Below are 22,940 nucleotides of genomic sequence, written 5' to 3' on the forward strand. Positions count from 1 at the left end.
TGTTTGTTCTCTATTAATTTTAATGACACATGAATATTTTTAGCGCTTATCTGTATATTATGAACATTCATTGAAGGGAGGTCGGGGCAGAGGTGGATTTAGGGGACACCCCCCCCCCCCCAATTTCTGGAAAATAATTGGTTGCTTATATAGGGAATCACTGAAGCATGACCGGAGCGGGCCTCTCTTAGGCAGTCAACGGGTCCCTGCGTATGAAAATTTCTGGATCCGCCACTGCAGAGGGGCCCTGATCCCAATATCCCGGGCTTAAAAACATGAAATCTCGAGGTTCTGAATTTATTATACAAATTAAATATCTCGACATCCCGAAATTCGAAAACAGAAATCCCGGATCCCGAAATGGTCAATCCTGAAATTTCGATCTTAAAAACACCCGTTCCAGACGTCCCGAAAGTGTATTTTCTTTTTACAGTCAATTCTCAGTTTAATAATTAATGGTCAATCCTGAAATTTCGATCTTAAAATCACCCGTTTCAGACGTCCCGAAGTGTATTTTCTTTTGACAGTCAATTCTCAGTTTAATAATTGATCCACAGCGGTCATTGATATATTATTCAGACCCTCTCTATCAAATAAACCCTGTGACTGCCGTGGATAGTAAACTTGAAAATGATATCAGACAGAAAATACTCAAAGTAAAAAGATAACGCAAACCGGAAGTCTAATCTGACTTGAAATTTCGCCCAATGACGGAAACATATCCGGACGTCTATTTTCTCGTTTTTCACCCAAAATAACTAAATCTAAATAATCATATGAATGGATGACAAATGCGATTATGCACTGTACCCATAGGACACAGAGGCATGATGAATAATTTATTGTGGAAAGAAGAGAAGCGACACCCAAAATGAGGTCTTCTCGTTTAATAGTATAGATTCAACGCACTTAAATAAACATGACGAAGCCTTTTACACTCACAATTGAACCATGGCTTATCAGTAGTTTTACATACAAATTTTCGGCTCGTACGTTGACAGTCAATAGATTTATTACTGGTACTTCTAAAAAATGGAGCAACAATATCCGTTAACTGAGTAGTTAAAGTTTCAATATAATTGTCAATACCATCTTGTGATTTTTTAGCATCACAAAATTTCATTCTTCATAAGAAGTTCCTATGAGAAGTCAGCCTCATGTGAATAAAGGAATAAGTCGACACGAAGAGGGGAACAGTTTGTTCCCATGCGAATGCAGATATTTTTGTTTTTCCTTTACCTTTTCCTATTCCTATTCCTATTTCTATTCCTATTCCTATTCCAAAACCTACTTCAATTATAATTCGAATTCCAATACATATTTCAGTTATAATTCCAATTCCAATTCCTAATCATAACCATATTCTAATTCCTTTTCCTATTCCTCTTTTATTCCTCCTATTCCTATTCCTATTCCTATTCCAAAACCTATTTCAATTATAATTCCAATTCCAATTCATAATCAGAATCATCCTCTTATTCCCTTTCCTATTCCTATAAGCATTGACATTGTCATTTGCATTGACATTGACATTGACATTGACATTGACATTGACATTGACATTGACATTGACATTGACATTGACATTGACATTGACATTGACATTGACATTGACATCGTCATTGACTTAGAAAATTGTAATCAATTGACATCTTATTTCTGTTTCGTTTCTTATTCCAATTTCTATACATATTCTTTTCCAATTCCCATTCCCATTCTTAGAAAATTGTAATCAATTGACATCTTATTCTTATTCCTATTCCTATTTCTTCCCATTCTTATTCCTTTTCCTGTTCCTTTTCCTATTCCTATTTCTATTCCTATTCCTATTCCAAAACCTATTTCAATTATAATTCGAATTCCAATTTATAATCATAATCATATTCTAATTCCTATTCCTATTCCTCTTTTATTCCTATTCCTATTAGCATTGACATTGTCATTTGCATTGCAATCGACATTGACATAGACATTGACATTGACATTGACATTGACATTGACATTGACATTGACATTGACATTGACCTTGCCATCGTCATTGACTTAGAAAATTGTATTCAATTGACATCCTATTTCTATTTCGTTTCCTATTCCAATTCCTATACATATTCTATTCCAATTCCCATTTCCATTCTTAGAAAATTGTAATCAATTGACATCTTATTCCTATTCCTATTTCTTCCCATTCTTATTCCACTTCCTATTCCTATTCCTATTCCTATTCCAAAACCTATTTCAATTATAATTCCAATTCCAATTCCTAGTCATAATCATATTCTAATTCCTTTTCCTATTCCTCTTTTATTCCTATTCCTATTAGCATTGACATTGTCATTTGCATTGCAATTGACATTGACATAGACAGTGACCTTGACCTTGACCTTGACATCGTCATTGACCTTGACATCGTCATTGACTTAGAAAATTGTAATCAATTGACATCTAATTTCTATTTCGTTTCTTTTTCCAGTTCCTATACATATTCGATTCCAATTCCCATTTCCAATTCTACGGGGGGGGGGGGGGGTAACTTCCTATTATTGGATATAAGGGGATGTGCTAAAAATATGGGTCATAATTTTGCGAGATTTAATATAACAATGACCCTCCTTTTTAATGACATCCTATATTAAAATGCATTTACGTTTGATAACTGTATATTGATTTATACCATATCATATATAAATATGCAATTGAGAATCTTACATTATAAAATATATGTGCACCAAACGATGTCAATTCATATATAAAAACTTAAGGGTAGCTGGTATATTTATGAATTATGAGTGATGATGAGTTAGTGCTTATAAGCATGGGTCATATTTTAAATATTGTATATAAGTAACGGTCATTCTCTCTTAAATATTTATATGACTATATATAGGTACTGAATTTCAGTGAATGTTATATTAAAATGGGTACGTTTTTTGAGGCAAAAATGGCACACCCCTACCAAAAAAATATCGAAGTTATTGGTATTGATATTGGTATTGGTATTGGTATTGGTATTGGTATTGGTATTGATATTTATATTATTATTGTATTGTATTGGTATTGTATTGGTATTGTATTGGTATTTTATTGGTATTGTATTGGAATTGGTATTGGTATTGGTATTGGTATTGGTATTGGTATTGGTATTGTATTGGTATTGTTATTGTATATTTAAGTATTGGTATTGTATATTAAAGTATTGGTATTGGTATTGGTATTGGTATTGGTATTGGTATTGGTATTGGTATTGGTATTGTATAGGTTTTGGTATTCAAGGGGCGAGAGTTATTTTTGTATGTAATATGCGCATTTAAATGATCTATTTTAAATTATTCTAATGCGCATATCATAGGTATAGACTAAGTTGCAAATCGTTTCTATTGAGGAAAACTACCAAAGTGTTCCGAATTATCAAAGGGAGGTAAATATACTGTTCCTTCTTTTCTGTAGGAAGAAATTTTTCTATTCAGGGAATCAGTCGACAAAAGCCTATAGATAATGCTAGGTGAGTTCCGATAAAGTACGAAGGACTCTAGAAAATTCGGTTTCAATAATTGAGAAAACACAGGAAAACACTGTAGCTGTAGGAATATGTCATCCGAAAATCAGAAAAGGGTAAGATTAGATTGAAGAGACAACCAGTTTTATGCTATGAGTATGGTTAACCTCAACGAATTCTGTTGGATTTGCCTGCACGTGTTTTACACAAAGTGGAAAACCGGCACCTAGCACACATATCAATGAAAAAAATGTAAATACAAACTTTTAACTTTTAGCTCACGTGAAAATGCCACGTTGATTTGACATGAAACCACGGAGTCGCAATTCGTGTAAAGCTATCACTATCAGTATCAGAGTAACCCAAACAGGTTTATGCTGGGAACAATATATGTTCCTGGTTTATGATATATATTTCATGTTGTTCCAGCCAAAAGTCGATCAGATTGCTAATTAAAAAGTTACCCTTATTATAACTCATTTTGGTGAATGAAACAAATCTGTTTATTACCTCCCTCAACTTGTGGCAAAGAAACTTTTCTGTTTCAGCTGAGTGTTGCAGTGGTTTTCTCCTGATTCTCGGCTTCCTCTACCATAAAAACCGACTTTCCAATGTCTGAATCTGGGTCTGTTCATACCCAAGTCTGTTAACACCCTTCACAATTGCGCCCATGTTTTATTGGTTTTGTGTTTTAATAATTTGAAATTGAGTTTTGGTAAGTCATTTTAAGTGTATTGCTAAAAATATATATTTTTTCATGGTTTCTAATATTTAAATCAAGTGTGATTCTGACAACTTTTTGTTTGTGTTTAATAAATGGTTAGCATAAGCATAAGCATATTGCTATAAACATTTGTTTTCATTGTTTCAAAAGGAATTTGGATTCTGACAATGGTTTTTTGGGGTGGAGGTACACTATCTATCATGGTAAAAGCTTATTACATGCAGTATTAACATCAAAGCAAGTTAAAACAACAATCATGATTTTTGAACACTCAACAATAACACCAAATTTAGCTGTGTATAAATACCAATTAGCAAGTAATCTTATACTTAAAGAACATTCAATAATTAATCATTAAAGAAAATAGAATTATTTGGTATATACATATAAAAAATATCTATAAATTTAATAAAGTTTGAATAAAAATGAGGCGCGAACGGACTTTGTGGGCGAAAATGTAGAGTGATTAAGTGTATTCGGCCCGAAAGGACTTGATACCCAATGTCCTAGCACTTCCTTTGTATTGGGTTGGGGATTGTCCTTGTATGTATGGGGAAATTACTAGGTGTGTAGATGGGGTAAATGCATAATTTTTATGAATGATTTGTGTAAGAAAAAGTAAAAATTTGACCTACTGCCATTATTTTTTATTGACAGGAAGCTGTAACCATGGTAATGACATTTTTATCATCAGTATGGTAGAACAAGTTTTAATATCAGCCAATTTTGTGTATTACTTTTTTTCATAACAAAATATTGTGTGATTGTTACAGTGTAGATAGTAATAATGTTATGAATGTATATTTTCATGCTCAATAGTTATTTGTTTTTACTCAAATTATATATATTCAATAATTCTAATGGTTTGACATTTTGCTGATTCAGCCTATTTTAATAAATGATAATCTAAAAGGAAAAGGCAACCGGTTTTATAAATGAAAGGATACAACACACTACACATTTTAGGTGAATGATCTTAAATCTGAGGGAAATAAGGCTTTAGAATCTTCCAACTTTGAGGAGGCAATAAAGAAGTATACAGAGGCCATAGCATTAGATCCTGAAAACCATGTACTATATAGTAACAGATCTGCAGCACTCACTAAAGCTGCACGATACCTTGAAGCACTTGGGGATGCTGACAAAACAATAGAAATAAAACCAGATTGGGCAAAGGTAAGGAATAGATGTTATTTAATATACCAAAAAATTCCATAGACAATTTTTATATTGGAATCTAGAGTCAATCTGGAGTCTATCTGAATGTGACTTCTAATTTATAACCTGTTCTCAAAATCACCATGTGACGTTTAACATTGTTTAAGTAAATATGGGGAAAGAATGATTCGTTTCTGTTCATGTCAAACAAAATGTTCTTGTTTAATTTCTAAATGCCAGGTTATAGCTTTTGTATTTCAAGACACACATTGTTCATAATAAGGTGGTTCAACAAGTTTATTAAATACAGAGTAATTTTTATATAGGGTTTCTCCAGGAAAGGCACAGCCCTCTGTTATTTGAACAGATATGAAGAAGCAGCTTCAGTATTTATGGAAGGATTAAAGATTGACCCTGAAAATGCACAATTAAAAAATGGTTTGGAGGATGCACAGAGTAAATTGTCAGGTAATTTTGCATTTGCCTTAGATACAATCATTTTTGGAATCAACGTCGTCGTCAGCGTTGTCAGATGATTTCTGGATAATAACTTTAGTTTAAGTAAATAGAAATCAATGAAATTTTATACAAGGTTTATAACCACTAAAAGAAGGTTGGGAGTGGTTTTGTTTTTTTTTGTCACAACAGTTTAGGAATTAGGGGCTAAAAAGGGGCACAAATAGCATTTTTCTTGGTTTTCATACTATAACTTTAGTATAAAGAAATAGAAATCTAGGAAACTTAAATACAAGGTTTATGACCACAAAAGGAAGATTGGGATTGATTTTGGGAGTTTTTGGTCCCAACAGTCTAGGAATTAGGGGCCAAAATTAAACTTTGTTTGATTTCACCAAAAATTTAATTATTTGGGTTCCTTGATATGCCAAATCTAACCATGTATTTTGAATCTCAATATTTGGTCCTGTTTTCAAAATGGTCTACATTAGGGTCCAATGGAAATAGGAAAAGTGTCAAAGAAAAAACAACCCAACAATAGAGCAGACATTTTTATATATACCGTCCAATGAAAAAAGAAGAATGCTACACCATTTGTTATATAAATGTATATATATATTTATACCAATAACAATATTATAAGTGTCAATAATTATGCTTGATGCTGTATGTGATCTTATTTTATGTTAGGAATAAAATGAACATTGTTTGTTATGACTTATTTTTATTTGACAGGACCATCAGGTAGTCAGCCTTTAGGGAATCCTTTTGCCGCTCCAGATATAATGCAACGATTAGAAGCCAATCCAAAGACAAGAGAATATTTAAAACAGCCAGATTACAAAATGATGATACAATTACTTCAACAGAATCCCAATAGTTTACAGTAAGGGCTATTTCAAAATTAAATGTGTCCATGGGTTTAAAGGCACCTTTTTCTCATCACCTCATAGTGGCGCACACACACTTCCTGGAAAAGTTTTACTCAGTATTTTGAGTTCATTTCCATTATTATACTTATACAGACTTATTTTAAACTACACTACATTTTAAGAAGATGTCTTGCGCCCCTGCAGTTTTTTTTCTATAATAGCCATAAGACAATAATTGAAGATTTTATTGACCAATTTTCCATAGTATTAAATCTGGTTTCTTTAAAAAAAAAAAACATCTTCGTTTGCCAAGGGTTGTGATAGATAAAGTTAAGCTCATGTGCTACTTGTAGTTAAGCCTTCATAAAACATGACACTGTTTCATTTTATTGGCTGACATAATTAGAAATATGGAAGCAGTTTTTATTTGTAACTATGGTTAGAACAATCAATAGTAAACAGGTAAGAGTTAAGGAACTTAGTTAAAAAGTATATAGACTGAAGGACCTTATTGCAAAATCCTAATGTGTTGCATACAAAATAAAACCAGGCCCGTAGCCAGGAATTTCCAAAGGGGGATTCGTTTGACTCACAAACTCGACTTTAACAGTCACAATTCGAACAGAACATCGACTTTAACAGTGCTTATTAGATTTCAAGGGAGGGGGGGGGGGGGGGGGGGGGGGTTCGTCCGAACCCCCTGGCTACGGGTATAAAAACATTGCCATAGGATAGTGATAGATAGTTAGGAAGCAGGTTTATTGAAAATTACAGCATTAAATAATAAATGACATAAAGAATTGCACCCACAGATTAATAATGTGTATTACATGTCTGTATTTTATTTCTTTTCAGAAGCTTTCAAGATCCTAGAATTATTCAGACATTAGGTGTTTTACTTGGCTTTGATTTAGAACAAAAACAAGCTGATGCAAGTGAAGACAAAGATACAGAAGCAATGCCAGAACAAACTTCTATGCCTTCTCAAAGATCAAATTCAAACTCCCAAAATCATTATAATTCTGTACCTGATAACCAACCTAATTCACAGGTAGACCTAAAGTCATGAATGTCATTTATAAACCTGAAATTAAAGAAAGCAGAAATGAATTTAAAAAATGTTTTTAGCATGGTACTTTAGTCATTGTTAGTGGTAAATGTTTTTGTTTTTTTTTAATATTTATAAACACAGCATTCTGTAAGGGTGAGAGTTTGAGATATATATTTGAGCATAGAATGATATATTTAAATGTATGTGTATATCATTCTTTGAGTAGCTTTAAACAAAAACGGCTGTAATCCTATTTCAATTCATCAGCTGGGAGTCTTATTTGATAAAAAAATATTGCTTATAAATTCTAGGAAAATTCAATACTTTTATTCAGATATATAATGTATCTAAGGCCAAGTTCGGATGGATATCTAGAGTAGATAGGATTTACATGGTCATATATAACTCCTGTTATGATTGGATATAGCTTTCCCGCCATTAGAACTCAATGAGCCCTGGATTGTGGCAGGGTTACTAGAGATCAACTTGATATCCCGGATGTTATGACGTTGATCCAATCAAATTTGAATGTAAACATATTCAGAATAGGGGCCTTGTATTTCCAGTAATCTAGAGTCCTTACTCTTCAAAATTATTTACGGTTCATATGGAACTAGAGTCAGTACTTGAGTTTAATCCGAACTTGGCCCAAAATTTGATAAATTTTGATATTTTAAATATGTTGTTGTATTTTTAACAAGTTTAATATTTTGTAGGCTCAAGAAGAAAAACTGAAAGGAAATGAAGCATACAAAAAGAAAGACTTTGAAACAGCTATTGTACATTATGATAAAGCTATAGAATTAGATCCCACAGACATTACTTTTAGAAATAACAAAGCCGGTAGGCATATTCAAACAATTGATACATTTTCCAACATAAGCTTTTATCTCAGGCAGACTTTATAATCTGTATAAGGTTATGGTCTAAATTTTTAATCAATTTCACCCGGGATGAGAAAGAATGAAAGTGCAAACATTTATCTATTGTAGATTAAAAAAATCATAATCGTTAGTATAAATAAGACTTCCATCTTTAAAAAAAACCATTTTACATAAAATTGATTTACAATAAAAAAAAGAAAAGTATATATCTAAACTTGTAATTTTCTCTGATTTTTGCTACTGTTCACATATTTCTGAAAATTATGGAGGGTCAGATGTGCTATAAAAGAATGACTGTTGCAATCATAGATGGTATAGCTGGAGAATGGGTTATAGTTTGTTTCTGTGTGTGTTACATATGAGTGTTGTGTTTCTGTTGTGTAATAGTTCTCTTATATTTGATGTGTTTCCCTCAGCTTTAGTTTGTAATCCGTTTTTTCTCAATCAATTTATGAATTTCATATAGCAGTATACTTCTGTTGCCTTTATTTAAATGAAAACAACAATCAGCATAAAGTATTTGTGGAGAGGAATACTCTCACAAGATTTAATTGACTTGTGGGGACAAGGTTATAAGTATATTCAACTTGTCAAACTTGTACACAGGTTAAGTGAATATGATATTTATAATGTATAGATTCCAAGTGAGCTGCTTGTTTAAATGTATAAAAATCTGTGTATTTGGTGATAGTTGGCCACTAAGATGATAGTTTCTCTCCAATTTATTGTATATAAATGATGTGATTTTCATTGCAGCTGTATATTTTGAAATGAAGGAATATGATAAATGTATTGAAACATCAGAGGAAGCTATTAATATAGGAAGAGAAAACCGAGCAGATTATACATTAATTGCCAAGTGAGTACTCGCTACATTGAAGACCTGTTGGTGACCTTCTGCTGTTGTTTTTTTTCTACGGTCGGGTTGTTGTCTCTTTGACACATTCCCCATTTCCATTCTCAATTTTATTATAGTTTATTTAGTACAGTGTGGCATAATTTAAATAGAAGTATGATTGTGGAAACTGAATATTTTTTTGGTGCATATAGTTGCTGATTGATTATCTAACCATGAAAAATGAATGACATAAGAACTTTTGACCATTCAATAGGATAATTAAACCATTTTTAAGATGACTCTGAAAAAATGAAAAGTAACTAGTATATCGTGTAGTTTAGAAATTGTACGAGTTCATTGTTATATAGTTGTAACTGTTTTTTTATACATATTAAGAAACATAGCAGGATTATGTGCTATGCATTCTAACCCATTGACTCTGTCTTATTTAGCATGAATGTTAACTTTTAGTATTGTTTTGTTTTAGGGCACTTGCTAGAGCAGGGAAAGCTTTTATGAAAAAAGAAGACAATGAAAGTGCATTGAGATACCTGAACAAATCGTTATCAGAACATCGAAACCCAGAAATACAAAAAATAGTCCAAGTGGTTAGTTTAACTTTCAGACTTAAAAAACTTTAAAAAAAAACCAACTAAATATTGACTTACTATATGAGACATGGTTCTATCCCAGATAAAAGAAAGAAGAACTGATTATTTTTTTTTGGCAAATGTCTGCATACAAGCCTATAGGAGATGTATACCTCGTTAATTTTTTTAATTTGTGGTTCTGACACCTGTTGACACCTGTTCCTATGAAATCCATGAAAATTGGTATCCCACAAATATACTGATTTACCTTTATTAACTGATCCTTCATTTCAGTAACTTAAAAGAAAGTCTTGGTTTTAAAATTGACAGAAGGGTGGAGAAGTGTTGAGACAAGACACAAGAGCTTGTTCATTACTACAATGATTGATTGTTACAATATTGCTACTTTCACCATAATGTTTATTTATTATCACTATTTATTCACTATTGTTTACTACAAATCTAAGGTGCAGAAATCTAACATCTGTTAAAAATATCAATGATTTCACTGTTAAAGTCATCTTTAAAATTGAAGCAATCATTACCCTTCAGTGCTTACTCACAATGTGATTCACTGATGTCAAAAATCATTGATATTCTATGATAAAGTGTTCATTTCATGTCCTCAATTTTTCATTATTTAAAAAAAAAAAAAATATTTAAGAAAACAAATTTAAAAACCCACCAACATGTAAATGTTGCTCAAACCACGAAAATTGATACCCATGAATTAAAGTACTTTACAGTATATGAATGGACTTCAGTGAAAAAATTATTAATTTTTTTGACAGCTGGATAAAAAGATAAAAGAAGATGAAAGACTGAAGTATATAGATCCTGAAAAATCATTAGAAGCCAAAACTTTAGGAAATGACTATTTCAAGAAAGGTAAGTTACAGATGATATATTATGACAAATGACAAAAGTTACCATACACAACTTTGGACTCGGTCATTGACCAAATACACATTACAATTAATTAATTCAGCACATCTTACAAACACAAAAATCTGTGATTTAGCCTATTTATATACCTATATTCCTACTAGTATTCTATTGTACTACGTTATATTGTAACACTGCCTCTCGGGTGCTAGAGTCGGACACCAGAGAACACAATGAACATAAAGTAAAGGGATCTTTTTATTGTGTGTATGTATATTAGGATAAAATATTAGGGTCGACGTCTAGTTGGTTTACCGTCGACCAAAACACTCTACCGATATTGATTTTATATTTGTTTTGTTATTACTGTATATTTACTAAATATTCGTGAAATAAAATACATGAAATAGAACAGTTTAGATGCTTTATTATTATTTATAAAAATGCTGGACTGGTAGTGGTACAGCTCTGTTCCTGGCCTAGTCCGGTTCCTAGTATGGTTGGTCTTATCTATAACTAACCTAAACAGAGACTTTTACTCTGTCACTATCTAAATATTATTAAACTACCAATGTGTAGCGCTAAACTCGATCACATTAAAGTATATCAACCAGATTCACTAACCCACAGTTTATAATAAGTCTCAATTCCTTAAGACATAATAAATACAATCAACAATCAACAATTCTTTATAGGTAATCACAAAATCGTTCCTACCATAAAGCTTCCGTAATAAATATTAAATACTTGACTTTCTTAAAGTTTGTCACCTAGGAATTTCACCTAACAAAACAAGTTGCACAAAACTATATATTTATCTGCACCAAGCAATATTTACACCAAGGATTTTCACCTAAAACATTATTTGCTCCAAGCAATATATTTACACCCAGGAATTACACCTAAACCATCAATTGCACCAATAAATATTTGCACCAAGGATTTGCTCCCATTTGGCTCCTAAAGTTTGCACCAATAAATATTTGCACCAAGGATTTGCTCCCATTTGGCTCCTAAAGTTTGCACCAATAAATATTTGCACCAAGGATTTGCTCCCATTTGGCTCCTAAAGTTTGCACCAATAAATATTTGCACCAAGGATTTGCTCCCGATTTGGCACCTAAAGTTTGCACCAAGGATTTGCCCCCGATTTGGCACCTAAAGTTTGCACCAGCACCGACAACCTTAAATTAAGGTAACGTTCAATAAGCTACATATTCCAGCATTTATTAAAGTTTGACACTACCCATTCTTGTCAACCAAACACTCCGTTGTTTCTGTTGTTGTTTTGGTATTTATACTTTCGACTGACCAATGACAGAGCTTGTTACATATTGTTTACCAATCGGCAACCATGGATCATATTAGGGAAACTCCCGTAATATTGATACTGTTTGTAAACAACGATTGATCTTCATCAATAAAGATGGGTTTCGACTTTAAATTTATTAGTAGATCATTAGAACAGTTTTATTTCAGTTTATTGTATAATAAGGTAACTACCGCGAAAATACGGAATCAGTACGTGAACTTAAACTTCTTAACAAACTAACATACACAAATCTGTCGTATCATGAAAACAACAGCCAAAATAACAATGACAAGTTTTACACTACTTGTAACATTAGACATCCAGACCTGCCAACTATCCCGATTTTCGCGGTATCATCCCGATTTTTACCCCTCAACCCGAATCCCGTTATCGGGATTGTAAAATTAGTCAAAATCCCGATTTTCAACAAATATACCTGAAAAAATTATTGTTTACCGATTTTGAAGTTTTTCTGATCAATTTTAAAAAATCAATCATTTTACCTGGGTACATATTATGACAAGTTAATGACCTAATGCTAATCAACAGTCACAACAGGTAACAGGTGTCATAATTAGTGGTTGTATGTAATCAGATTACCTAATGGGTCTTAACAATCCTCAAAATTAATTTGTATAAATTTGGTCAAACAGCCTTTCAATGTTATTCAATTTATCATACAAGCACAATTTGCAACATTTGCCGTAGTTCCACAGCAAAATCATAATTAATTGAAAGATGAGATCTGTAAAGAACTCTCAAGAAAACATCGTTTATCTTGAAATTTGTTTAATTTTTGAAACCAGACATCGTGTGTCTGTTGATCTAAAATCGACGCCATTTTGTATACACTTCTACTGTGTTACTGTATAAGCCTCCGCAGGTAAGAGCACCTCTGAATACAAAGAAAGATAACTCAAATTTAATCCATTTTCTCATTGATACTGATATAAAGACCATGAGTAAGACTAAATCAAAATCTGTCTTCATCCTTCTTACTTTAGGCAGGGACGTATACAAGTCCTTGCTTTAGGACATGTAGTTTTAGGTGTTTTGAGTCAAGGTTCATAGATAAGAAGGTCTTTGGAGGGGGGAAAGGGGGTGGGACTCTACTTTGAATCCTTTATTTTTAATGCCATTTTCTCTATTCCTCAGTTATTTTGTCAATTTTATAATTTAATAGCACAAGAATCATGCCAAAAAAAGTAACCAAGGCCTACAAGCTCATCATTAGTATACCAAAGAAAAAAAGAAGAGAACTTAGACTATTTTAGGAGTAAAAAACAATGCTCACAGAAAAGTCGCTAAAATTGTAACCCTTAAAAATCTTGTTGCGCGCTAAATCCCCCATGCAGATTTTCAAAAGTTGGCAGGTCTGGACATCTCACTAACATCTATCGTTTTATCCTCAATAATTTCGAGAAACTATACAGACATAGGTTTACTATAAAAAGGGGGGAATGTCGGCATTACAATATTATATATGTAGGACTCAGAGGTGCTATGGTCACACTGAAGTGTGATGGTCTTACCTAAAGTGCGATGGTCATTTTGCTAAGATGAGATAGTCTATATATGTCCCTAGTTAAGGTTAATAACATGAAACACATAGAAAATACAATAATGTCACCATCCCATTTCAGCATCAAACCATCAGACCTCAGCATGCCCATCATGGGTCAGAGTACTACAAGTATCTGAGATAGAATTTGTTAGTCTTCCTTATTGAGGTCAAGTATTCTTATGCATCACAAACATGTATGTTTCAGGTGACTATCCAACAGCTAAGAAACATTATGATGAAGCAATAAAGAGAAACCCAGACGATGCTAAACTCTACAGCAACAGAGCAGCATGCTATACAAAATTACTGGAATTTAATCTGGCTCTCAAAGATGCAGATAAATGTATAGAATTAGATCCCAAATTTAGTAAGTATAGATCATGTTGTTTAATGATAATGGCTGTTAAGAAACACATGGAACTTTGCACATCTGTAGAACTTTTGGGTGTTGTTTTTTAACAGAAAAGTCTTCATTAGTACCATAAGTTAAGCTTACAAGTGTAAATAATTCAGGTAATTTACAACTTGCAGATGAGTGAATCTGCTAAAAGAGCATTTGAATATCAGAAATAAATAATACAGAGACAAGGTAAGGGAAGACTTAAGATCTTGGACAACACAAAACAGACAACTCAAAACAGACAACACAAGACAAGGTAGGATAAATCATGACTGAGACAACTCAAAACAAGAAAACGTTTTTTTACTTGTTTTAATGCATTTCTTGGTCAGAGACTAATTATATAACCTTGAATATCACAAGATACAATTTTCTATTTAATTTCATGCAGAGTTAATAACAAGTACTTAAAAATCATGTTCAACATGACTGACATTATTGTTATATTAAGTAAAACCATGGAAGTATTATTTCCATGGTAAAACTAATACAAATGATAAAAAGAAAGGGAAAAAGCTAATTGATTTTTTTTATCTGACTGAAGGTTAAAGGTTACTATCACAGTTGCTAATACATTGTAATATAGCTGTTCATATTATGTAATTCTTCAAAATGTTTGATTTAAGGTGAAATCTCTTGACTGGCATTAAATTTTTTATGAACATTTTTGATTAGGCATAAGTTTAAGCCATAAGTAAATAAAAATAGAATATAATTTGAGAAATAAAACAGTTGTCCCAAGAAGCAAATGGCATTGAAAACCAAAAATAAAAAGATGCAGAGATAAAAATGGCCAAATATTAGTTAATACTATAGTAGATCTATGCAGAGATAAAAATGACCAAATATTAGTTAATATTAGTCAGATATTGCTTTTCACTTTTAGAAGATGAAAATAAGCCATTTTAAAAACTTATAATGTATAAACAATGTACTTAATCAGTCCATTGTTTATTTTAGTTAAAGGTTATTTGAGAAAAGGAAGTATATTTTATGCCATGAAAGAACCATCAAAGGCTGCTCAGTCATACCTGAAAGCATTAGACCTTGATCCAAACTGTGAGGTAAATAAATTTAGCTAGTCAAGATGACACACATCTGGTGGTCATAATTGCAAAATATCAGATTGAAAACTTCTTCCTGACAACAGTTGGGGAAAATATATGAAATTTTTTCATTGAAATCAAACTCTTCTTGTTCTAAATTGATAGAAAATTTCTTAAAATGTTTATATTTGGATTTTTATGTTAATGCATATTTTATCAGATGAGCAATTCAGCCACTTGCATACATTTGTAGATTTCAGTCACAGACTTTCCTCTGAAATTAAACTTTTTCTTAAGAGGCCTGCAGTGCTTAAAATCATATTTTCATGACTTAATTTGAATTGTTAGGAAGCAAATCAAGGATACAGAGATTCAAGGATGGCAGAAGGAAATGACCCTGAGGCTGTACGTAAGAGAGCCATGGCTGACCCAGAAGTAACACAAATCCTCAAGGATCCAGCCATGCAGTTAATTCTTCAGCAAATGGAAAAAGATCCAAAGGCCGTCAGAGAGTAAGTCTGAAAAGACTAGATGCAGCTAAAAATTATTTTGAAAGCAAAAGAATTTGGTAGAAAGCCAGTTTAACAGCCTAAATATCAAAATAGTCACATTTTGTGTCCAGTATTCAATACAGATCTCCAATAAACTATATTAATATTGCAATTCCAGCTCTGTTTTATTTCAAGGCTTTGAATATAACTTTTTAATTGCATTTCCAAGAGTATAAAGAAACCATTTAAAAAAGCATATACATAATTATTTTGTACCATCACTTTTAAAATTTTAAGAAAAATTATCTGAAAAAGTTTACATCATTTTGTCTTTTTTTAAAAATAGTAGTCATATACCTCAAGAAAGTTATCTTTCACTATCATTTAAAATTATGTATCTGGAAATATCATGCTTTGCAAACATAAATGATTAAATGGTAAAAATTTATGATAAAGATATGTTAAATTACTTCACAGTATTCTATGACCAGTTCAGATTGTATTCTAAAGAAATAACTTGTCCTGATAATGATATACAAATTTCTAAAACATAGACTATCTCTCCAAAAACACAAAACAAAAAAAAAGATGTTAGAAAATTCTACTGACTTGTCTGATGAGTGATCGAGTATGCATCATACCTTATGCCTTCAAGACAAAGTTATTTTTAATGCATTTTATATATTTCAGACATTTACAAAACCCAGAAGTTGCAGCTAAAATAGAAAAGTTAATGGAATGTGGAATTATTGCTCTTCGTTGACCTATGTAGTTATTTCAGTGAAATCAAACATGTTTCCATTATACAAGCTTGCATAAACAATCACATCAGTGCTATAAAGTATTTCTTATCGGGAACAATCATTTTACTTCATTCAATTGTTTGTTACTGTATGAGCCTCTATTTTCATTTCTAAATTATAAGTTCAAGAGTTTTCTCCGATCATATATTGTATGTCTGTTGTGCAATTAAAAAAAGTTGTTTGTCATTATATTGTCATCATACATATGTATATATTGTCTCAGGAATAGATTTTACTTATTTTCATTACAATGACTGAGAAGAGTCGAAATATTATTTTACTGGTCTAAGAAAATAAAACTTCATAAGAAGATGGGAAACGTGAATTCAGTCAGACTACTATTATACTTTTTTTTTTGTTTAAAGACAAGCACATCCATGTTTTCTAGTAACATTAGTGCAGGAATCTTCAAATGAATTGTTATAGGTTGAGTTAAAAAAAAAATATCTATGTGACAGCTTTTGTAAATGTAAAATTCATTTTTTTCTGTAAGATTAGTTCATGATTGTTTTAAGAATGATTAACAAAATGATTGAATTGACTATATTGTCTAGAATATAATGAGGAATTTATAATAAAAATGCTGTTTCTGTTATGTGTTATGTTGTTGTTTGAATATTTGTACCAGTGGTCTTGCTAGCCCAAAATAGAAGGACGCCGCGCCCTGAGTGCCCTCAGCCGCGCCCTGGTGCCTTCATCCGCGCCCTTCTGCCCTGACGTCTTTTTCCAAAATTATCTTGTGCCGTTTTGGTTAAATTTTGTTTCATCGATTTCTGATCTCCAAGTTAATTACATATATGACACCTGTGTAATTGCCCCCAGGTTAATCATGTCATTACAATCAATTACAATGATAAAGACTTCAAAGGTGTTAATAACTAGGTAATTTAATTAGGACAATGTATCTTTTTGTCATACTTTTGATGAATGTGTCAGCGAGTGTGTTTAGCTTGGGTCTAGCTTGGGTCGGCATTTTCGATCTCCAAGTCACAATGGAAGAGTGTATAAATGAAGACTTTCATGACTTTAGAATTGAATTTAAGTCATCAAAATAAAACTATGCCTTTACAGAAATGCCATCCATCCCAACTTGTTAGCGAGAAACACAGTTTTTAATTAACGCAAACGTGGTGGAAATTGATTTTCGAGTTACTTCCCCTGTTTTAAAATATTATCTAGTATCAAAAAAAGGAATAAATCACCAATTTAATATATGATAGCATAATAATGTAACCTTAAAGATATTTACTGTCTTTGAACATATTAAAAAAAATATATTGCAATTTCTACTTGATAATTACACTTTTAGCAATCCATGTTCTAAACATTGATAAATAAGTAATGCTCTGAAGCACAAGGTGAATGATGTATTAAATGCAGTAATTGCTGTAGAGGTTAAAAAAAAACATATTCTTTCATAATCTATATCATTAATAACTACACAAACAATGTATAGTTGAAAAGCAGCTTTATATTAAAAAAAACCCAACATATACAGTAAAAAAAAAGAGATTCCTTAACTCGTGATACACACAGAAACGTAGACAAAAAATTGAGCAGTGCCCTTTCTTATCATAAAAAGTGCCCTGCCCTCCACTGGCACCCTGCCCCTTTTGATTTCTAGCTAGAGCACTGTGTACTATAAGTTTATTTTAATATGTAAAGAAAAATATTTATTTATTGTATAACTCAAGTAGATGTTTTACATGACATGATGTAATATAGATTAGGGATTTGATCAAACCTTTGCAACCGTGACTGATATTGACGACATAAAATCCTATCCAACTGTGACTGATATCAATATCTTCATGGATGAGTTATAAAGCGTGATTACCATTGGTCGTATTACATGAACAATTTACATGTATTTACTGCTAAGTATATAAGAAAGAAATTTATCTAGTATCTACTGATTTACTAACCTGTACCCAGTCTTTAGCGCTATAAATAAACTTTACAAGTTAGTACATCAAGAATCTCCCACAAAATTGTATTTAATACTTATTATTCCTTTTCAGCACAAAGATAAATTCCTCTAAAACTAAATAGAAAATTAAAAAAAATCTGATTTTCTCTTGCAAATCATTGTGAGACGAGTACTGATATTAGAAGTCAATAAACAAATAACTATTTTTTTATTCAATTACTTATATAAAAAAAAATATTGATGTTGTAATGTTTATGCCCTTTGGGGCCCATAATTGGAAAATAAAATATCTTATCTTATCTTATCTTATATAATATCCATACAGTGTATGAAAATACAAAATTTATTTGTTATTGCTACAAAACAGCAGAAAGGTTGTCTTTTCTCTCTATTCTCCTTAAATATGAAATTTTATATTTTCATACATTGTATGAATATTGATGTCAAAATGATTACAATGAACTTGTCTTGTAATTCTTTCATTACAATGATTACAATGAACTTGTTTTGTAATTCTTATATTACAATGATTACAATGGACTTGTTTTGTAATTCTTATATTACAATGATTACATTGAACTTGTCTTGTAATTCTTATGTTACTAGTAACATATCTACACAAATACAGTATTCCTTCTAGAATTTTCATAGCATGCATTTTCTTTTGAAAGTGACTTGTGCTCTTCTAACTTCTGATGAAATTTTGATATTGCAAGATATTTTTTGTTTGTCATATGCAAATTGCAGAATTTTTATATGATACGAGTTGTTATGCTTTGAATATTTAATCAATAGGAGCTTTACTTCTACCTTATTGTATGGTATAATATACATGTATTATATCATTTTCTGGAACAGTTCAATGCAGGAGTATTGTTATCATGTCCTGGGACTATTGCACTGTCAGAATATTCAACATTAATCATTATTGCGGTAGTTTTGTTTCGTAAATCTGTATTCAATACAGATACATACAGAACAAAAAGATTACCATTACAGATAGCATAATTATCTAGTATTAAAATATTTGAATTATGATTGATTGGAAAATTAATGTACATGTAAAGAATTAAATAACAAATAAGATATCTTTTAGAGTTATTCAATTACCTTATATTAATGCCTCATACATTAATTTTTATACGACCGCAAAATTTGAAAAATTTTCGTCGTATATTGCTATCACATTGGCGTCGTCGTCGTCCGAATACTTTTAGTTTTCGTACTCCAACTTTAGTAAAAGTGAATAGAAATCTATGAAATTTTGACACAAGGTTTATGACCACAAAAGAAAGGTTGGGATTGATTTAGGGAGTTTTGGTTCCAACAGTTTAGGAATTAGGGGCCAAAAAAGGGCCCAAATAAGCATTATTCTTGGTTTTCGCACAATAACTTTAGTTTAAGTAAATAGAAATCTATGAAATTTAAACACAATGTTTATGACCACAAAAGGAAGGTTGGTATTGATTTTGGGAGATTAGGTCCCAACAGTTTAGGAATTAGGGGCCAAAAAGGGACCCAAATAAGCATTTTTCTTGGTTTTCGCACCATAACATTAGTATAAGTAAATAGAAATCTATGAAATTTAAACACAAGGTTTATGACCATAAAAGGAAGGTTGGTATTGATTTTGGGAGTTGGTCCCAACAGAATAAGGGGCCCAAAGGGTCCAAAATTAAACTTTGTTTGATTTCATCAAAATTGAATAATTGGGGTTCTTTGATATGCCGAATCTAACTGTGAATGTAGATTCTTAACTTTTGGTTCCGTTTTCAAATTGGTCTACATTAAGGTCCAAAGGGTCCAAAATTAAAGTTAGTTTGATTTTGACAAAAAATGAATGGGTTGGGTTCTTTGATATGCTGAATCTAAAAATGTACTTAGATTCTTGATTATTGGCCGAGTTTTCAAGTTGGTCGAAATCGGGGTCCAAAATTAAACTTTGTTTGATTTCATCAAAAATTGAATAAATGTGGTTTTTTGATATGCCAAATCTAACTGTGTATGTAGATTCTTCATTTTTGGTCCTGTTTTCAAATTGGTCTACATTAAAGTCCAAAGGGTCCAAAATTAAACTTAGTTTGATTTTAACAAAAATTGAAATCTTGGGGTTCTTTGATATGCTGAATCCAAACATGTACTGAGATTTTGGATTATGGGCCCAGTTTTCAAGTTGGTCCAAATCAGGATCTAAAATTATTATATTAAGTATTGTGCAATAACAAGTCTTTTCAATTGCACAGTATTGCGCAATGTCAAGAAATATCTAATTGCACAATATTGTGAAATAGCAAATTTTTTTTAATTAAGAGTTATCTTTCTTTGTCCAGAATAGTAAGCAAGAAATATCTAATTGCACAATATTGTGCAATAGCAAGAATTTTTTTTAATTGGAGTTATCTTTCTTTGTCCAGAATCAACTTAAATCTTTGTTATATACAATATACAATGTAAATGAGTCTAAATTGAAAACTATGTTCAAACCTATGACTGCGTTTGGATAAAAACCGCAGTTTTTATACGTGTGCATGTCAAACAAATTTCGTTGTAGAAGGGTCAAAAAACAGCACAAACAACATTTTCCAAAAGACCAAAAGAGTGAAAAAGTATATTTAAACAAAATGCATTTGACTAACAGGTCGAACAACTGATGTTCTTTAACCCGGCTGACTGCCATTGGCGATTGCCAAATAAAATTGATCACAAGATGTAACAAAATGGATCCTAATATAAATTTAATACGTCACAGAAAAAAAAATTGTTAACTTGTGGACAGGATGTTGTGCCACAAACATTTGGTGTCAATATTTCTTTAGTACACTATATCCAGATTTCGACAATAAATGTCTCTTCAGTGATGTTAGGGATCGAAACTGTATTTGGGAGGCCATATAAAAAGTACCCTCATTTTTAGATTAACTCGTGAATTTTAAGAGTCAATATATAGGATGAACGGATCATATAAACCGGAGGGAAAATATGATACATGCCCAAACAAAAAATATAAACGAGTCTAAATTGAAAACTACGTTCAAACCTATGACTGCGTTGGATAAAAACCGCAGTTTTTATACGTGTGCATGTCAAACAAATTTCGTTGTAGAAGGGTCTAAAAACAGCACAAACAACATTTTCCAAAAGACCAAAAGAGTGAAAAAGTATATTTAAACAAAATGCATTTGACTAACAGGTCGAACAACTGATGTTCTTTAACCCGGCTGACTGCCATTGGCGATTGCCAAATAAAATTGATCACAAAATGTAACAAAATGGATCCTAATATAAATTTAATACGTCACAGAAAAAAAAATTGTTAACTTGTGGACAGGATGTTGTGCCACAAACATTCGGTGTCAATATTTCTTTAGTACACCATATCCGGAATTTCTACAATAAATGTCTCTTCAGTGATGTTAGGGATCGAAACGGTATTTGGAAGGCCATATAAAAAGTACCCTCATTTTTAGAGAAAGTACCCTCATACAATGTATATTCACTTTTTACTACCAACTGATAAATTAAAATAATCTTTACCATTCAGTGATAACAAGCAGTTTTTTTACATCTTATTTTTATATTTTATGATGTATTTAAATGAGTAGTTATTGTTGCAAACTCCATTAGAAATTTTAATTGAGATTAGTTTTGGAATAAGGGAAAGGGGGGATGTGATTAAAAAAATTGGGTTCAATTTTTCTCATTTGAAATTTCATAAATAAAAAGAAAATTTCTTCAAACATTTTTTTGAGAGGATTAATATTCAACAGCATAGTGAATTGCTCTAAGAGAAAATAAAAATTTTAAGTTCATTAGAACACATTCATTCTGTGTCAGAAACCTATGCTGTGTTAACTATTTAATCACAATCCAAATTTAGAGCTGAATCCAGCTTGAATGTTGTGTCCATACTTGCCCCAACCGTTCAGGGTTCAACCTCTGCGGTCGTATAAAGCTACGCCCTGCGGAGCATCTGGTTTGTTGTTTGATATTACAACTTGGTATGCAACTGCAGCATGAATTGCATTCTATTCAAGGCACAAAAATGAACCCTATGTTAATTCACATTTGTCTTAAATAAAACGTCCAGTCTGATGAAAAGTTGGCAGGAAAAAAATGTCCAATATGTCTTTAAATTGCTTATTTCATTTAATGACGAGGATTGACACACAAGGCAATTACTGCTCCCTCTTTCTAGCTATCCAGCCAGTCTACATCAAACTTTGCAGGAAGAATGCAGAAAATGGTGCAGCAGTAATTAGAGAAAAGTCTGAAGAAAAATAGGATGGAAGCAATACTAACTGGTAACATTGGTTAATATGAATTGAATTAAAAATTAATTAAAAATTAATTAAAAAAACCAATCGTCCAGATGTATATTAGAGTTTTTATGATATGCCAAATTTATTTTAATAGCAAAAATGTCACCTTCTTATCCAAAAATAG

The 22,940-nt window shown here is 31.6% G+C and overlaps 1 protein-coding gene across 1 annotated transcript; it reads left to right on the forward strand.

Annotated features, from left to right (window-relative positions):
• The first annotated feature begins 3,426 nt into the window (after positions 1 to 3,426).
• Positions 3,427 to 17,162, forward strand: LOC134712367 (stress-induced-phosphoprotein 1-like). Its single transcript, XM_063573851.1, has 13 exons — positions 3,427 to 3,609; positions 5,184 to 5,393; positions 5,702 to 5,843; positions 6,567 to 6,717; positions 7,559 to 7,754; positions 8,471 to 8,597; positions 9,395 to 9,497; positions 9,964 to 10,084; positions 10,858 to 10,954; positions 14,033 to 14,194; positions 15,188 to 15,291; positions 15,622 to 15,785; positions 16,455 to 17,162. The coding sequence occupies exons 1-13, from the start codon at positions 3,586 to 3,588 to the stop codon at positions 16,525 to 16,527; spliced, it is 1,674 nt and encodes a 557-aa protein (XP_063429921.1). The 5' UTR covers positions 3,427 to 3,585; the 3' UTR covers positions 16,528 to 17,162.
• The last annotated feature ends 5,778 nt before the right edge of the window (positions 17,163 to 22,940 follow it).

This window comes from Mytilus trossulus, chromosome 3 (assembly GCF_036588685.1).
Source record: "Mytilus trossulus isolate FHL-02 chromosome 3, PNRI_Mtr1.1.1.hap1, whole genome shotgun sequence".
Lineage (NCBI taxonomy): Eukaryota > Metazoa > Mollusca > Bivalvia > Mytilida > Mytilidae > Mytilus > Mytilus trossulus.